Source organism: Bufo gargarizans, chromosome 1 (genome assembly GCF_014858855.1).
Source record: "Bufo gargarizans isolate SCDJY-AF-19 chromosome 1, ASM1485885v1, whole genome shotgun sequence".
NCBI lineage: Eukaryota > Metazoa > Chordata > Amphibia > Anura > Bufonidae > Bufo > Bufo gargarizans.
The window spans coordinates 217,008,723-217,027,634 of record NC_058080.1 but is presented as its reverse complement, the minus strand read 5'-3'; the positions used below and the strand labels follow the sequence as shown (position 1 = coordinate 217,027,634).

General features: G+C 43.0%; 1 protein-coding gene across 2 annotated transcripts in view; it reads right to left on the bottom strand.

Annotated features, from left to right (window-relative positions):
- The window catches only part of LOC122946004 (bifunctional heparan sulfate N-deacetylase/N-sulfotransferase 4-like), a 754,569-nt gene that overhangs the window by 303,095 nt on the left and 432,562 nt on the right, over positions 1 to 18,912 (bottom strand). For both annotated transcript variants that reach the window (XR_006391210.1, XM_044305313.1), the window contains exon 6: positions 8,710 to 8,838. Coding sequence is in view for 1 of the 2 variants with exons in the window: in XM_044305313.1 (XP_044161248.1) it covers positions 8,710 to 8,838 (129 nt within the window). In the remaining variant the exon portion in view is untranslated. The remainder of the gene's footprint in view (positions 1 to 8,709; positions 8,839 to 18,912) is intronic.

Sequence of the window (18,912 nt, the reverse complement as noted above, 5' to 3'; positions counted from 1 at the left end):
CCTCCCCAGCGGCAGACTGAGTTACAGGGGGCAGAGGTAGTTGTTCCTGCCCCCCAGCAGCAGCATGATTTTTTGGGAATTGGGAGCTCAGTCTCCATTCCCCAGCGGCCGAGTGATGTGCCGGGAATTGGGAGCCCAGTCTCCATTCCCCAGCGGCAGAGTGTCCAGCAGGGAATAGAGAGCCCAGTCTGCTTTCCCCAGCAGCAGGACACTGTATTGGGAGCAGAGACAGTCGGTCTCCCTCCACAGAGTATGGAAGTATGTATGGGAGAGGAGCTTGCTACCACCTCTCCCCAGCAGTGGATCCGTAATTTAGAGGGAATTGGGAGCCCAGTCTCCATTCCACAGCGGCAGGCTGAGTTACAGGGGGCAGAGACAGTCGGTCCTGTCCCCCAGCAGCAGATTGAGTTGTTGGGAATTGGGAGCCCAGTCTCCATCCCACAGCAACAGAAGGATTTGTTGGGAACTGGGAGCCTAGTCTCCATTCCCCAGCGGCAGCTTAACGCACCAGGGGGAGACAGTAAGCCCCACAGCTGTGCAGATGGGACCGTGGTCTCTGCACTTACAGCATAGGGGGTAGGGACAGTCGGTCCTGTCCCCCAGCAACAGGGCTGTTTAGCCAAAGAGGAGACAGTCGGTCTCCCCCTCAAACAACCAGATCTCCAGCCATCTCCGCAGGGATACCAGGAGGAGGAGGTAAGCGAGCCCTCCCCTTCCCAGCTACTTCCCAACCGAGTTCTGGGGGCAGGGGATGAGCCTGCAATACCCACTGATCCCTTCCCAGCGGAAGAGCTGGCATCAGGCCAGAGAGCCGCTAGCCTCTGCTCCACCGACCCCCTTGTTACAGGACTGGCTTGTACCCCCCTCACCCCAGCAGAAGAGCTGGCATCAGGGCAGAGTGCAGTTGGCCTCTGCCCTCCCCTATCCTCTTGTCCAGAGACTGACTTCCCACAGGCATCCCTAGCGGAAGAGCTGGCATCTGGGCAGAGCGCAGTCGGCCTCTGCCCACCAAGTACCTACAGCTCCAAGCTGGAGAACCACAAAGCAAGGAGTAACAGATGCACACTCAACAGCTGGGGACATACAGAACAGAGCCAGGCCCCAAGATTCAACAGGTCCAGTATTGGGTTGTGGTTGGACTGCCAGACTAACTCAGGTACTGACCGTGAGGTCAGGTATCTGGTTAGTCTTCCCTGGGAGGGGGAGATGTGTGGCGAAACCAACCTCGCCACGGTGTTTTGGAGGGGGCTGTTTGCCAGCCTCCTGCCCTGGGATTATGGTCCCTTAAGTTATTGGGTCTTAAGGCACTTGGGACTGAGCCCTCTGTCCCTGGATTGCATCATTTGCCTTACTTGCTTGGATTTTACTATTCCCATGGTGAGAACAATGGATGAAGCACATGGTGAGAACAACAGATAGCGGCCATTTTAACTCACAGACCACTGCTTGACCCTCAACACGGAGCCTTGTCTCGTTATTGGGGGGATTCCCTGTATGCTGTTAGAGACTGATTGCCATGCTTTTCCTGTTCGTCTGCTAGCAGCTATTCGCGAGGTTCCAGTTTGGAGTGCTATTTTGTATCCAGTTCGGGAGTTTGGTGTTCTGCAGTAGCTGTGCCTGTCTCTCAGAAAGGGGCATATCGCCTAAACGGATTTTAACCCCTTGTCTGCTGAAACGGTCCGTTACATTTATTTATTTATTTAAAGAACATTGTCTTTAACCCCTTAGGGACCCATGACGTACCGGTACGGCATGGATCCCGAATCCTTAAGGACCCGGCGCCGCGGGGGTTAATCGGAACGGGATGCAGGCTGAAATCATTCAGCCGGGATCCCGTAACAACGCAGGGGGGGATCATTTGACCCCCCCGTATCGGCGATCGCAGAAAACCGCAGGTCAATTCAGACCTGCGGTTTTCTGCGTTTCCAGTCCATTCGGGTGTCCTGTGACCCGATGAACCGGAAAAAAACTGCGATCGGTGGCGTGCTTACACACCACCAATCGCAGTACGAAGATTTGAAGAGGCGGTGCTGGCCCTGGTGCTGAACAACGCTGTCCAGGGTGCTGGATGGTGCAGGGGAGAGAGGTGCGAGATTCAAACTTCCTGCGCTCCTCTCTCCCCTCCTCTTCCTGTCCAGCACCCTCACCGTGCAGCACTGTTCAGCACCAGCTCCTGCGTCCCCCTAATCGTTATCCATCACCCTCCTGCACCCATCGCCACCCAGGTAGGTTAGGGTCAGTGAGGGAGAGGCACCATTAGGAAGGGAAAAAAGGGAAAAGTTAGTTAGGGAAAAAAAAAAATATAATAATTTTACCCTAAACTTTCTTTGATCCATCTATCAGACCCCAGACCCCCCTGCCACTTTCCTAACACTTACCCCTTTTTTTAGTACGCTAACACCCGTTGCCCCCACACAAACGCACATATAATAAAGTTTTCCACACACGCACACATACATGCACACAAACCCATGGCCCGCCGGATGTTCTCGGCCGAGGAGGCATACACCCGGATTGCCTCCGAGAGCCCCAGTGAGGATGAGGATGACCCCACGTTCCTTTTGTCATCCGCATCCTCCTCATCATCATCGGATGACGATGAGCCACCAAGGCGGCGGAGACACCGCCAGGCGAAGCCAGGGGCCCCACATGCTAGGGATCCTGTGGCCCACCCTAGTACGAGCCGCCCTGGGGTTCGTACTGGTTTCCCGGCCCACCAAATAAGCCCACCGGAGCCCCCTGCCGATGAACTTAGCTGGTGTCCCCCAGTGGACTTTGAGCCTGAGATTCCGGATTTTGCTGGCAATCCTGGAATCCAGATTCCCACAGTGGGGTTTACTGAAATTGACTATTTTAGTTTTTTTTTCAGTAACCCACTGGTGAATCTGATAGTGGAGCAGACAAATCTGTACGCCCAACAGTTCGTTGCTCAAAACCCAGGCTCATTTTTGGCTAGACCCCGTGGCTGGACGCCGGTCAGTGCAGCCGAGATGAGGACATTTTGGGGCCTCGTGCTGCATATGGGTCTAGTCCAAAAACCCAGTGTCAGGCAATACTGGAGTGGGGACGTCCTATACCAGACCCCACTGTACAGTATGGCCATGACACGTCCCTGGTTTGAGGCCATCCGGAAATGCCTGCATTATTCCGATAATGCAGCATGTCCCCTCCGAGGTGATCCTGCCTATGACCGTCTGTATAAGATACGGCCGGTCATCGATCACTTTGGGGCCAAATTTGAACAGGCCTACGTACCTGGAAGGGAGGTCGCGGTTGATGAGTCTCTCGTTGCGTTCAAGGGGAGATTCAGTTTCCACCAATATATTCCCACAAAACGGGCGAGGTATGGCGTGAAGCTATAAAAAATTTGTGAGAGTACCTCAGGGTACACTTACAAATTTCGTGTGTACGAGGGGCGAGATTCCCGTATTAAACCCCCAGAATGTCCCCCCACTCTGGGTGTTAGCGGGAAACTCGTGTGGGACCTTGTGTACCCACTGCTGGATAACGGTTACCACTTGTACGTGGATAACTTTTATACCAGCATTCCCTTGTTCAGGTCCCTTGCCGCCAGATCCACGTTCGCTTGTGGGACCATGCGGAAAAATCAACGCGGCCTCCCTGAGGTGATCCTGCCTATGACCGTCTGCCCACCCCCTCCAGGTACAAGAGGGATGTCCTTATGCTGTCGACAATCCACGGTAACAGCACACACCCCTGTCCCTGTGCGAGGTACCGCGGCAACGGTCCTCAAGCCCGATTGTATCGTCGACTACAATCGGTATATGGGAGGAGTTGATCTCTCTGATCAAGTCCTCAAGCCATATAATGCCATGCGCAAAACCCGGGCATGGTACAAAAAAGTTGCGGTCTACTTGGTACAGGTTGCCATGTACAACTCTTTTGTACTATCCCAAAGCACTGGCAGCACAGGGACATTTCTCTAGTTCTATGAGGCAGTCCTCAAAGACCTGATCTTTTCAGATCGGGAAAGAGCAGGCCGGAGTACCTCGGGAACTGGAGGCGCCCGGATAGTCCCTGGCCAACACTTTCCAGGTGTGGTCCCCCATACTGGAAAGAAGGGACGAACCCAAAAAAAGATGCAGAGTGTGTCACAAGAGGGGGATACGGAAGGACACCACCACTCAGTGTGACACGTGCCCCGATCATCCGGGCCTCTGCGTTATCGATTGCTTCAGGGAGTATCACACTTCCATGGAGTACTAAATTTTTATAATCCCCAACAGTCCACTAGAGAACATAAAAAACTATGGCTCTCAGACTTTGGAGACACGGAAACAATTTTTTTTCCCAGCATGCACAGACAACCTACAGCCATCAGCAGGGCATGGTGGGAATTGTAGTTTTACAACATCTGGAGGGCCGCAGTTTTTAGGATGCCTGCTTAGTGTCTCCAAAGTCTGAGAGCCATACATATTGGGCATCGTCGCGTGCGTAAAAGTCGTCGCTATAAAAATAACTTTTGACCAAACGCCTCGGATGAACAGTGTTAAAAATATAAAATAAAAACGGTGCCAAAACACCCAATTTTAGGCAAAATTTCCATTTGAATCCCTTTTTACGGTAATAAAGCAAGGGTTAACAGCCAAACAAAACTAAATATTTATTGCCCTGATTCTGTAGTTTGCAGAAACACGCCATATGTGGTCGTAAATGGCTATATAGCCGCACGGCAGGGCATAGAACGAAGGGAACTCCATACTCCATACAGATGTTAAACTTACCGGCCTATAGTTTCAAGGCTCTGTTTTTGGCCCCTTTTTGAATATTGGCACCACATTTGCCATGTGCCAATCCTGTGGGACATTCCCTGTCAGTATAGAGTCTGCAAATATCAGAAATAAGGGTCTGGCTATGACATGACTTAATTCCTTTAGGATACGGGGGTGTATGTCATCCGGTCCTGGCGATTTGTCTATTTTAATCTTTTTAAGTCGCTGATGTACTTCTTCCTGGGTCAGACAGGACACTTTTAATGGGGAATTTATTTTTGCATTCTGCATGTCATCTGACAATTTATTTTCCTCAGTGAATACATTGGAGAAAAAAATATTTAACAGCTTTGCTTTCTCCTCATCGCTCTCTGCGACTTCCCCCTCATTACTCTTTAAAGGGCTGACACCTTCAGATTTATACTTTTTAACATTTATATAATTGAAGAACATTTTAGGGTTAGTTTTACTCTCTTTGGCAATTAATCTCTCGGTCTCTAGTTTGGCCGCTTTTATTTGTTTTTTACATGTTCTATTTTTTTCCTTATAGTTTTTCAGTGCTTCCGTGCTCCCCTCCTGTTTCAGTGAATGATATGCTTTCTTTTTGTCATTTATTGCTTTCTTTACAGTTCTATTTATCCACATTGGTTTCTTTTTGTTCCTTAACCTTTTATTACCATACGGTATGTACCTCTCACAATGAGATTTTAGGATGTTTTTAAAGATATCCCATTTTGTGGCTGTATTTTTATTTTTGAGGACTTTGTCCCAGTTAGTTTGGCCTATGGCTTTGTCTCTTTATTCGCTGTGTATCCCAAATGGTTGTGTATGGACAATGAACAGTTAACACTGGCAGTCTTGGCCTCCTTGTCTGTAGTGAGTCTTAAAAAGGTTGGCTACTTATGGAGTATGTAAGATAACTATATGGTACTTAGTAATATAGCCTATGTTAATATTCCGAGCCGCTTGATATATTTCGTAAGCAAGGTGCCCTTTTTGATGGAAGGTCATGTGACCAGACAAATCACCTCCATGTGATGTGTCCTGCATTCAAACATGCTCCACTTGCACTAAACTCCCAACAGTGCAAGTGCAGATGACAGGTGCGATGTATTTGAATGGAGGAGACATCACACCCTCCATCAGCAGCAATTTTATGGACAAGACCTCTGTGTAGATAGGAGAAAATGCTTTGCAAACAAGGAGGCATACCTTATTACACACAGAATTTCAACAATGGCTATATTAGCAAGTACTATATTATTATCTTGCAAATATATTGGTCATCAGTGACCAAAAAGTAAAAAGTGGTCAAACCCATTAACTAAGCACAGCTAGAGGCAAGACTTCCATGTGGGAAGCTCCTGCCAAGTAGGCCCAAAGAAAAGTCTCATCCAGAAAACACTTGTGGAAAGGGTATACTGCTGTGATGTCCACCACAGTTTAAGATGGACTGACCATACAGATCAAAGATCTGCATTCTTTAGCCTGGGAATTGCAGAAAGCATTAAATAGAAAATAATTGCATGCGCATGGTTATTTGGGAAGATTTAAAAGTAAACTAAGAGGAAGACTCGGGGAGTATTACTACCATCATTGCTACTGCCTATATACACAATTGGTAAAAGCCTGCTCTGTAACAAGATCTAAACCTGCTGCTTGTGGCTGCTAAATTAACTACTAATCCCATTATCTAGTCAGTAAAGAGAGACTTTATTTATTGCAACCAAACAGGCCTGGTCAGTGACTCACTTTTCGACTGCCCCTGCCCTCCTGCATTTCACACTGCCAAATGTTCACCATTAAGGGAACCCCAGCTAACACGAGGCAGGAGACCCAGAAAGCACAGAATATGCCCCAAATGAAGAAAGAATTCCCCCTTAACAGTGACTGTTATAGAAGCCCACTCCCTTAACAGTGACCTCCACAATGCCCCGCTCCTTAACAGTGACCTCCACAGCACTCTGTCCCTTAATGTGACTGCCACAGCACCCCATCCTCTTAACTGGGATCTCCACAGCAGTCCTCCCCCTTAATTGTTACCTCTACAGTGGCATTCCCCCTTAATAGCGACCTCCTCAGTGACCCGCATCCATAACAGTGAACTAGAACAAAAAAAATGGCTGAGTTGTTACGGAAACCTGATGTAAAACTGTGTGTATGTCAAGACTGAAAGGCCTGCGAGCTTATATTGACTAATAAGGGTCATGTGACTATGTATATGGCAGTTAGGAGCTCGCAACTTTACTCATATCCTATCTCAGGAACGGTATATTCTAGAGAACTGAGACCTTTATGAAAACCTTCCCAAAGACCTATACACCAAATTTGGTACTAATCGGTCCAGTCATTTGGCTGTGCATAAACAGAAAAATGGACAGAGAGAGAACAGACAGACTTTTATTTTTTTATATACAGGTAAGAGAATAGATAAGATAGCTATCACTTAGTAGTTGAGACACATTTCATCGGACACTATTGAGGCTGATTGATAGCAGGTGATATGGAATGCTGTTTCATCTTATGCATTATAGAAAGGATGTTTGCTTTTTAAAATTGCAGTGAAATATACATAGACCTAGGGCTACAGTGGGACATTTAGATGGCTGCTGTTGAATTTGCAGGAAATGTTTAAATAGATAGATAGTGTAGGGGATTAGCTCTTTTTCAGGGGTTGCAAACACACGCTTCTTCACAGACACCAGGATTTAGGGGCCAAACTGTGCTTTATTGTGGCACACGGCATAAAGAACAACACACAAAGCCAAAATAAAATACCTTGCCCGTCTGGGCCCTATCTAAACACATAGGTTTCCCTGACTCACCTAAAGCGTACCACAGTTCACACCCGTGATGAGATGCGGCTTCCCCAGCCCAACCTCCAGCATCCTCCAGGCTGCTCCCACACCAGTGTCTCTTAGGGGATAGTGGTCTCTCAGCTTGTCCGCCCTCAGACCACACAGAGCCACTCCAGCCTTCTGTGTGCAAGTCCCCCAAAGTCCAGGCTATTGCATAGCCTCGTGGCCCCTCAGCCTGGCTTATCTGAGACCACACTGACAGAGCCTCACCAGGCTTTTGTCTGCACACTCTCCAGAGTGAGACACACCCAAGATTCAGTAGCAGGATTAAATAGGATCCCTGGACATGAGCATGCCCTAAGTCCCGGACTGGAACCTGGGGAAAACACTTCAATGTTCACATTGCTACAATAGATAAATAGATACAAGATAAAATATCTACCTATCTTCTATCTATCTATTTATTATCTATCTATCTATCGGACCTTTGTTTTTTTTCCACCTTTGCAACTATGTAAAGACAGGAAATTGTTACAAAATGAATGTTAACTGTCATACAATAGGCAACATGGTGGTTCAATGGTTAGTGATGGTGTCTTGCAGTGCTGGGGTCCCAGGTTCTAATCTAATCAGGGTCAGCCTCTGCATGGTGTCTGTGTGTTCTCTCCATGTTTGAGTTGGTTTCCTCCAGCATGCAAAAACATACTGATTGGGAATTTAGATTGTGAGCCCCACTGGGTACAGGGAGTAATGATCATACTGTCTGTAAAGTGCTGCAGAATTTGTTAGTCTTTTGTAAATCACATAAATAAAATTAAATGGCACACAATTCACTTATCACAGTATACATTAACACAGATAATTGCACTTAGTACGGTACATGTTTAGTGGCCCCTCTATGCAAATCTACACAGTAACACAAATGTTATGCAAGACTAATAAAATAACATGAAATCTTATTTTTGAGCATAAAGTATTGCACATATGAATAGAAGACATTATGTTAATACCTGAAGCAAGGTTACTTCAGATTAAAGTCAATAATAAACAGGGGAGCAGGCAAATAGTCTACATAACAAATTGACTGCAATGAAAAGAAGGACATCATCGTTTGGACTTCTTTGTTTAGTTTGTTATTTTTAAATTTTGCAAGTGAGAGATATTGTAATAATACTTACAGGATTAAGAAGCACTGTTAGGAAAAGCTCTCCTCCTTTGATGCTTTTATCCAGTTCACTTGGTCCACCAGGATATTCTTTATAGAAAATTGTATGCGTGAATAAACCACAAGTTTGCCGAGGCAGAACCTAGTAAATAAAGCCAGATGATAATGCAGCTAAAACAATTGTCTCCTGTACATGAGTAAGTAAATTAGCTTTTGTCTTGAAGAGTAGCCAGCTTGAACTATCTCTATGATCAAAGTCTCGTTTACATGGCAAAATGTCTGAGGAAGGATATTAAAGAGGAATGGGATAGAACTTCCCTAAATACTGCACCCATAAAACTATTGTTAAGGCTAGGGGTGCTACTTTTTTTCTTATGTTGAGGTTTGATTTTTCTGCTTTCCCTCAAAGATGGAAATCATATTTCTGCTTGCAGCCACCACTTGAGGTCTCACTGTATACAGGTATAAAGAGCTTTCTTTAAAAGGGTCGACCCATGAAAACTATTCTACAGTTTTCAAACCAGCACATGGATCTGAATACTGTTGTAATTACATGTAATAAAAAAATTAGCATAGCCACTGAGTTATTCAATAAAATGTATCTGCATAGCGCCACCTACAGTTTTTTTTTTTTTCTTAATTCTTTGTCCGGCTCACAGAGATGGCCGCACATGCTCAGTTTTATCTTTCAACTGCCTCCTGAGTTGTGATAAGGAGAGCATGGACACTAGGGTGTTTCATTTTGTAAACAAACAATATTCCTGGTGCTTGCTCTCTCCGGTCATATCCTTAGCTGCAGTGTTGTAGCAGAACCGCACAAACCGCCACAAAAAGCCAAAGCTGAAATGAATATAAATATAAAGTTACACCGCGCTTGCCTCAACCTTTCTCAGTAAACTCCTACACAGTGGGGGTGTCACGGACTTGTTTGCTAGAACAGTAGTTTTGTTTTAGCAAACAAGTCTGTGACACCCCCACTCTGTAGGAGTTTATTGAGAAAGGTTGAGGCAAGCGTGGTGTAACTTTATATTTATAGTGTTTCATTTTGTAATGGAAAAAAAATAAAATGTAACATTTTTGCAGACTTTGCTTACGCCCCGAGTCTCAGTGATGTAAAATATATATATATATATATATATATATATATATATATATATATATATGCCAAATCTAATATTTAGAGGCTGCACAGTTTTGTAAAAGTGGGCAATAAATATGATTTTTCAATGTTAATTACTTTTATTGGGAAAACTAGAAATCACAAACTTAAAATACTATTAAAACTAGACACTAAGATTAATAGGTAGTATGATAGATAAAACATGTGTTATATTAATTAACTTTGAACAATGCAATCCCTATTTTTGTTAGCTTGGTGACAACTTTTCTGTGATGCTCGACTACCCTCAACAAGAATTGTTTTTGTTGTACGTCCCTGACCGATTTGTAAAACTTTTTTTATCAGAGCAATTCCTCTTTCTGCGGTATCATTGACCACCTTAAAAGCGTTCACATGGCTTCTTAGAGAATCACTGCAGTATTCTGTCACGTCGTGGATCCCAAACAATTCAAAGAACGTCTTTGTTTTATTAGTAACAAAATAGCTCAGGTCTTTTCCTTCAAAAACTAGGTTTTTACCCTTAATCATTTCCTTTTTCTTTGCAGGTTTAGTTTCTAAATTTTTTGTCATATTTTCCCTTACAGTCTGAGTAATACGTTCATCCAAAAAAGCCAATCCTATGTTTCTTTCTGACAGATACCAAAGGTGTCTATTAGCGACTATGATAGCACTTTTTTTATGTCTGCATCTGGGAAAGTGCTCAAAAGCTGTAACATACAGTTGCAAGAAAAAGTATGTGAACCCTTTGGAATTATATGGATTTCTGCACAAATTGGTCATAAAATGCGATCTGATCTTTATCTAAGTCACAACAATAGACAATCACAGTCTGCTTAACCTCTTCAGGACACATGACCTACCGGTACGTCATGATGTCCTGGTACTTAATCGGAACAAGGTGCCTGCTCAAATCATTGAGCAGGCACCTAGGCTAAATGCGCGGGGGGGTCCCGTGACCCCCCCATGTCGGCGATCGCAACAAACCGCAGGTCAATTCAGACCTGCGGTTTGATGCGCTTTTTGCCGTTTCTGATCCCCGCGGTCCCTGACTGCGGGGATCAGAAACTTTATAATACCCAAAATATATATGGTTTTTCCTCCCCCTGCACCCCTGAATGATATTATGTGGGTGGGTGGTGCAGGGGGAGGGTTACGGGCGGTGCGGGAGGCGGGATCGCGATCCCCCGCCCGCCTCCCCTTGAATAATCGTTGGCGTCTAGTGGGTATACCAGGGTGACAGCACATTGCTCGCACCCTGGTATAAACGGCTGACATCGTTGATGCGATGTCAGCCGTTTAACCCTTTCCATACAGCGGTCCGTACGGACCGCTGTATGGAAAAGGTTAACAGCGCAGGGAGCTCCCTCCCTCTCCGATCGGGGGGCTGCTGAGCCTTTGCAGCCCCCCAATGGGAGAGGGAGAGAGCCCCCAGACAGCCCCCCGAAGCCCCGTCCTCACCCTTCCCCGTCTGCGAAGTTGTGGCAGACGGGGAAGGTTCTCATGGCAACAGGACGCCTGCTCAGGCATCCTGCTGTCCATGGTGCTGAACAGATCTATGCTAAAGACATAGATCTGTTCAGTGTAAGTAAAATACAGTACAGTACTATATAATGTACTGTACTGTATTATACAGACATCAGACCCACTGGATCTTCAAGAACCAAGTGGGTCTGGGTAAAAAAAAAGTAAAAAAAAGTGAAAAAAAGGTAAAAATCTAAAAACACATTTATCACTGATTAAAAATGAAAAAAAAAAAAAATTCCCTACACATGTTTGGTATCGCCGCGTCCGTAACGACCTGATCTATAAAACGGTCATGTTACTTTACCCGAACGGTAAACGCCATAAAAATAAAAAATTAAAAACTATGATGAAATTGAAATTTTGCCCACCTTACTTCCCAAAAAAAGGTAATAAAAGTGATAAAAAAAGTCGCATGTAAGCCAAAATTGTAACAATCAAACCGTCATCTCATCCCGCAAAAAATGAGACCCTACTTAAGATAATCACCCAAAAACTGAAAAAACTATGGCTCTTAGACTATGGAAACACTAAAACATCATTGTGTAAAACTTACATAAATAAAATAAAAAAGTATACATATTAGGTATTGCCGCGTCTGTATTGACCGGCTCTATAAAAATATCACATGACCTAACCCCTCAGGTGACCACCGTAAAAATAAAAACGGTGTAAAAAAAGCAATTTTTTGTCATCTTACGTCACAAAAAGTGTAATAGCAAGCGATCAAAAAATCATATCCACCCCAAAATAGTGCCATTCAAACCGTCATCTCATCCCGCAAAAAATGAGACCCTACTTAAGATAATCTCCCCAAAACTGAAAAATACTATGGCTCTTAGACTATGGAGAGACTAAAACTTTTTTTGTTTTAAAAATGAAATCATTGTGTAAAACTTACATAAATAAAAAAATTGTATACATATTAGGTATCGCCGCGTCCGTGACAACCTGCTCTATAAAATTACCACATGATCTAACCTGTCAGATGAATGTTGTAAATAACAAAAAAAAACTGCCAAAAAGGTATTTCTTGTTACCTTGCCGCACAAAAAGTGTAATATAGAGCAACCAAAAATCATATGTACCCTAAACTAGTACCAACAACACTGCCACCCTATCCCGTAGTTTCTAAAATGGGGTCACTTTTTTAGAGTTTCTACTCTAGGGGTGCATCAGGGGGGCTTCAAATGGGACATGGTGTAAAAAACAAACAGTCCAGCAAAATCCGCCATTCCAAAAACCGTATAGCATTCCTTTCCTTCTGCGCCCTGCCGTGTGCCCGTACAGCAGTTTACGACAACATATGGGGTGTTTCTGTAAACTACAGAATTAGGGCCATAAATAATGAGTTTTGTTTGGCTGTTAACCCTTGCTTTGTAACTGGAAAAAAAATATTAAAATGGAAAATCTGCCAAAAAAGTGAAATTTGGAAATTGTATCTCTATTTTCTATTAAATCTTGTGCAACACCTAAAGGGTTAAAAATGTATGTAAAATCAGTTTTGAATACCTTGAGGGGTTCAGTTTCTTAGATCGGGTCACTTTAATGGAGTTTCTACTCTAGGGTTGCCTCAGGGGGGCTTCAAATGGGACATGGTGTCAAAAAAAAGAATCCAGCAAAATCTGGCTTCCAAAAACCATATGGCGCACCTTTCACTCTACGCCCCGCTGTGTGGCCGTACAGTAGTTTACGGCCACATATGGGGTGTTTCTGTAAACGGCAGAGTCAGGGCAATAAAGATACAGTCTTGTTTGGCGGTTAACCCTTGCTTTGTTAGTGGGAAAAAATGGGTTAAAATGGAAAATTAGGCAAAAAAATGAAATTCTCAAATTTCATCCCCATTTGCCAATAACTCTTGTGCAACACCTAAAGGGTTAACGAAGTTTGTAAAATCAGTTTTGAATACCTTGAGGGGTGTAGTTTATAGAATGGGGTCATTTTTGGGTGGTTTCAATTATGTAAGCCTCGCAAAGTGACTTCAAAGCTGTAGTGGTCCCTAAAAATTAGGTTTTTGTAAATTTCGGAAAAATTTCAAGATTTGCTTCTAAACTTCTAAGCCTTGTAACATCCCCAAAAAATAAAATATCATTCCCAAAATAATTCAAACATGAAGTAGACATATGGGGAATGTAAAGTCATCACAATTTTTAGGGGTATTACTATGTATTACAGAAGTAGAGAAACTGAAACTTTGAAATTTGCAAATTTTTCCCAATTTTTGTTAAATTAGGTATTTTTGGGTGAAAAAAATAAATATTTTTTTGACTTCATTTTACCAGTGTCATGAAGTACAATATGTGATGAAAAAAGAATCTCAGAACGGCCTGGATAAGTCAAAGCGTTTTAAAGTTATCAGCACTTAAAGTGACACTGGTCAGATTTGCAAAAATGGCCTGGTCCTAAGGTGTAATAAGGCTGTGTCCCTAAGGGGTTAAACTAATAACACACAAAGAATTAAATGTTACCATATTTTTATTGAACACACCATGTAAACATTCACAGTGCATGTGGAAAAAGTATGTGAACCCCTAGACGAATTACATCTCCAACAGCTAATTGGAGTGAGGTGTCAGCCAACTGGCGTCCAATCAATGAAAGGAGATTGGAGGTGTTGGTGACAGCTGCCCTGCCCTATAAAAAACACACACCAGTTCTGGGTTTGCTTTTCACAAGAAGCATTGCCTGATGTGAATGATGCCTCGAACAAAAGAGCTCTCAGAAGACCTACGATTAAGAATTGTTGACTTGCATAAAGCTGGAAAGGGTTATAAAAGTATCTCCAAAAGCCTTGCTGTCCATCAGTCAACGGTATGACAAATTAACTATAAATGGAGAAAGTTCAGCACTGCTGCTACTCTCCCTAGGAGTGGTCATCCTATAAAGATGACTGCAAGAGCACAGTGCAGACTGTTCAATGAGGTGAAGAAGAATCCTAGAGTGTCAGCTAAAGACTTACAAAAGTCTCTGGCATATGCTAACATCCCTGCTAGCGAATCTACGATATGTAAAACACTAAACAAGAATGGATTTCATGGGGGGATATCACAGTGGAAGCCACTGCTGTCCAAAAAAAACATTGCTGCACGTTTACAGTTTGCACAAGAGCACCTGGATGTTCCACAGCAGTACTGGCAAAATATTCTGTGGACAGATGAAACCAAAGTTGAGTTGTTTGGAAGAAACACACAACACTATGTGTGGAGAAAAAGAGGCACAGCACACCAACATCAAAACCTCATCCTAACTGTGAAGTATGGTGGTGGGGGCATCATGGTTTGGGGCTGCTTTGCTGCGTCAGGGCCTGGATGGATTGCTATCATCGAAGGAAAAATGAATTCCCAAGTTTATCAAGACATTTTGCAGGAGAACTTAAGGCCATCTGTCCACCAGCTGAAGCTCAACAGAAGATGGGTGTTGCATCAGGACAACAACCCAAAGCATAGAAGTAAATCAACAACAGAATGGCTTAAACAGAAGAAAATAAGCCTTCTGGAGTTGTCTAGTCAGACTCCTGACCTCAACCCGATTGAGATGCTGTTGCATGACCTCAAGAAAGCGATTCACACCAGACATCCCAAGAATATTGCTGAACAGAAACAGTTCTGTAAAGAGGAATGGTCAAGAATTACTCCTGACCGTTGTGCACATCTGATCTACAACTACAGGAAACGATTGGTTGAAGTTATTGCTGCCAAAGGAGGTTCAACCAGTTATTAAATTCAAGGGTTCACATACTTTTTCCACCTGCACTGTGAATGTTTACATGGTGTGTTCAATAAAAACATGGTAACATTTAATTCTTTGTGTGTTATTAGTTTAAGCAGACTGTGATTGTCTATTGTTGTGACTTAGATGAAGATCAGATCACATTGTATGACCAATTTGTGCAGAAATCCATATAATTCCAAAGGGTTCACATACTTTTTCTTGCAACTGTATCCATATCATTCTTTGGAGCCCATCGACTTACAATTGCCTCGTGCAAAAAGCGAATATCTATGAGGCTGACAAAATGTGTAATCCTTTTCATTTCTTTTAATTCTCGTTGAGCAATATTCAACTGTTTAGTGAAGAGGATAATTTTAAGTGCATATATTGCCTTTGCCATCCACCTTGCTTGATGCAGAAGCCCTGAGATCCTGAAACTGAAACTGAAGTCGTTTTTAGACCAACCTCCAAGGTACAGGAGTGAGAGTGGTAATAAAAGTGATCAATGTGTGAAACGCCTAAATATTAGAAATTTGGCATATATATATCTTTTACATCACTAAGACTCGGAGTGTAAGCAAAGTCATATAAAAATCACATCTTTGGAAAAAAGAAACCTAATGGACACACCCCCTTAGCTACATCAGAAAATACACTCCTCTTGAGCTGTCAGACACTCCCCTTGAGGAATGAATGAGGAGATCTCTGGATCCATGTGAGGTACAGGGCTGGTTCTCGCTTTATTAGAAACAGATTGTCATATGCTATATGATGTCTGAATTTCATTTTTTACATTAATCATGAAATCCACTTTAAATTGAATAGGTGCTGTATAAATTCATATCCTGTAAGTTCTATTCTGTGAAAGCAAAAATTTGAATATTTAATTAAATAATGTGAAGACAAATAAATTAGAAAAACAGAGCTCAAATAAAGAAAGATAGCAGAGTTTCTGGGAACCACAGAAAACGGGATTCCATGATTTTTTTTCCAAACTCCCCACCTAGCCCTACATCTAGAGAGATCTATACTTACCTATTCCTTGACAGTCCATTCTAGCTTTGTGGTTTCAGGACTCATGGTCACTGACAGTCAACTTCTGCATGGACAAGGTCATGTGTGCTACTGCAGCTAATAAATGGCCTCCAGGGTGACATCATCCCAAGCTGCACATGACCCAGCAGTAATGTCCTTCATGGGGACGTATCACCCTTGAGGCCAGTCATTGGCTGTAGCCGTGTCCCTGTCTATGTGGAGCTAGGTCTGAGCTCAGAGAAACTTTAGATTTGAGACTTCTACAGCCAAGAAAGCTACTTTATCATCAAAAAGTGCTCCAGAGAGAGGAAAGCAGTAGGTTGACTCAACAAAGCCATTCATTGGGGTTAGTCATCAAGGTATTGAGCACATTTTACAGCCAAGAGACTTTGCTGTTGTGAGAAGGAACGTTGCTAATGCACCCTTCCACACTTTCAGATGGTTTGGCCAACTGTATCTGCACCCTTCAGCCCAGGAATTTGCAGAAACGTATCAATAACCCCATTGCGTGCCTAAGGTTCTGCAGAGAGAGACTTTAGAGAGACTGGGAGAAGGAGTACTAAACCTCCATTGTTGTTCCTCTCCAAGAGCTTCTATTGGGGAAGTATTGCATTCTGTTATACAGTATGCCTTGGAACTATGTATTGGTATTTCTAGATGCACTATTACTCCTATTCTGAACTTTACTAAAGAGAGACTAATTTATTGATACTTACTGACTTTCCATCCGCTGGCCATTGCACCTGCTCTCCTGTCTTGCACCCTGACCAACACCTAACATCAAAGGCACTCCAACTACCATCTGGAAGGACCCCCAATAACAGAGTGTGCCCTGAAAGAAGATAGATTGTGCTCTCCAGTCACTGCACAGTCCCAGGGAGCATCACAGTTAGGCTACATGCACACAACCGTATATATTTTGTGGTCCGCAATATGCAGATTCACCAAAAAATACGGATGATCCATGTTGCATCCGTTTTTTTGCAGATTCATTGTAACAATGCCTATGCTTGTCCGCAAAAAGGACAAGAATAGGACATGCTCTATATTTTTTGCTGGGCTACTGAACGAACATATGGATGTGGACAACACACAGTGTGCTATCCACATATTTTGCAGACCCATTGAAGTGAATGGGTCCACATCCTATCCACAAAAAAAACAAAAAAAAAAAATAACGGACACGGAAACAAAATACATTTGTGTGCATGAGGCCTTAGAGCATGGATGTCAAACTCATGGCCCTCCAGATGTAGCAAAACTACAACTCCCATCATTCCCTGATAGCTGTAGTATGCCCAGGCATGATGGGAGTTGTAGTTTTGCAACAGCTGGAGGGCCACGAGTTTGACATCCCTGCCTTAGAGACTTTAAACTATGTGTGCTACTACTACCCTCAAGTTACAACTAGCACTCCCAACCCTATTCTCCTCCCCTCTAGGTCACTGCACATATACCACAGAAGTATGCCTATATAGCCTCTTATTCTGTCTTTGACTACTATTACTATTAACTCACATTATCACATTATACATTTTTAATACATTAGTGGCTGGGTTATGATCCTGACTGGCCAAATGTATTAAAAATGTCATATGAATTTAGCATGAAAAAGTAAAACTTTTGGGGAATTGTATACCATTATAGCTGGGAACAAAGGATGAACTTCTACTTTTAACTTCATTAAAGCACAGCATGCAATCATTTTTGTATTGGGAAACGGCTGTATGACATCTTAGAGTAAGTTCACACATGGCAGATTTGTTGCAAATTTCTGCATTCATTTTGGGATTGGGTTGGTTGTGGGGTTCGGGAATGGGATTGCTTCTGCATCAAGTGTATGGATTTTTGCCACATCTATTCAGATGATTGGGACAGACACAGACATTTCTGCAACACATCTTTCATCAGTAGTAGGCATCCCCAGTAGTACACCAGGTCACTGATTGGCTGTAGTGGTCACATAACAGTACAGCAAGCCATTACAAGCTGCTTGTAAACATAGGCTAACCTAGGACACCTAGGACCTCCAGGGCATCTGTGTTAGATCAGCGGGGGGACTGAAAAGATGAGTATAGGGGGATTTTTTATTATTTAATAACATTTGCAGCATTTTTTTTATACTGCTAGACAATTTTGTTTCCATGGTAATGCAGAGACTGAATCAATGATAATGCTGCACAAAATAAGCTTACCATTCACAGAGCCAATAGTTTAACACATGGTTACCAAAAAGTCTTTGTCCATTTGTTTCAGTCAGCATTTGATGGGTTATGCAGTGCAATAATTACTTCCGTTCAATGGGTGTACCCACTGAGTTTTTTACAATCTACTTTTAAGCAGTCCAAATTTTGTCATATTCTTTTATGGATATTTTGATGTAAATGTAATAAACATTTTGATTCAGTTTCGAATAATAAAGATTTTCAAAATCAGTTTTTTAGATAAAAAAAAGAAAGGAATGCTATACCTGAAAAATTATACCCTTAAAATTGTTTTCTGATAAAAAAAAAAAAAAAAGCATAAAATGGCCTTCTTTGCTTAGTTGGAATATATCAATGCCAGTTTTGTTTCTAAGTGAAGTCTGCAGTAGGATAATGCACTCCAATTTTGGCACTTCTGTTCCACTTTAGTATAACATGTATGTGGCTTATTCTACTGACACACAGCAGGCAAGCGGATGTGCTTCTTTTTTTACAACAGCAGACACACAGTTATTGTGCCTTTATCCAATGCTCACCCCAGCAGGGGGGATGGAATCACCACATGAGGCTGAGAATTGCACTGACTTCCCAGGCACCAGGCAAGGCCTTACATTAGAGTCCCTCT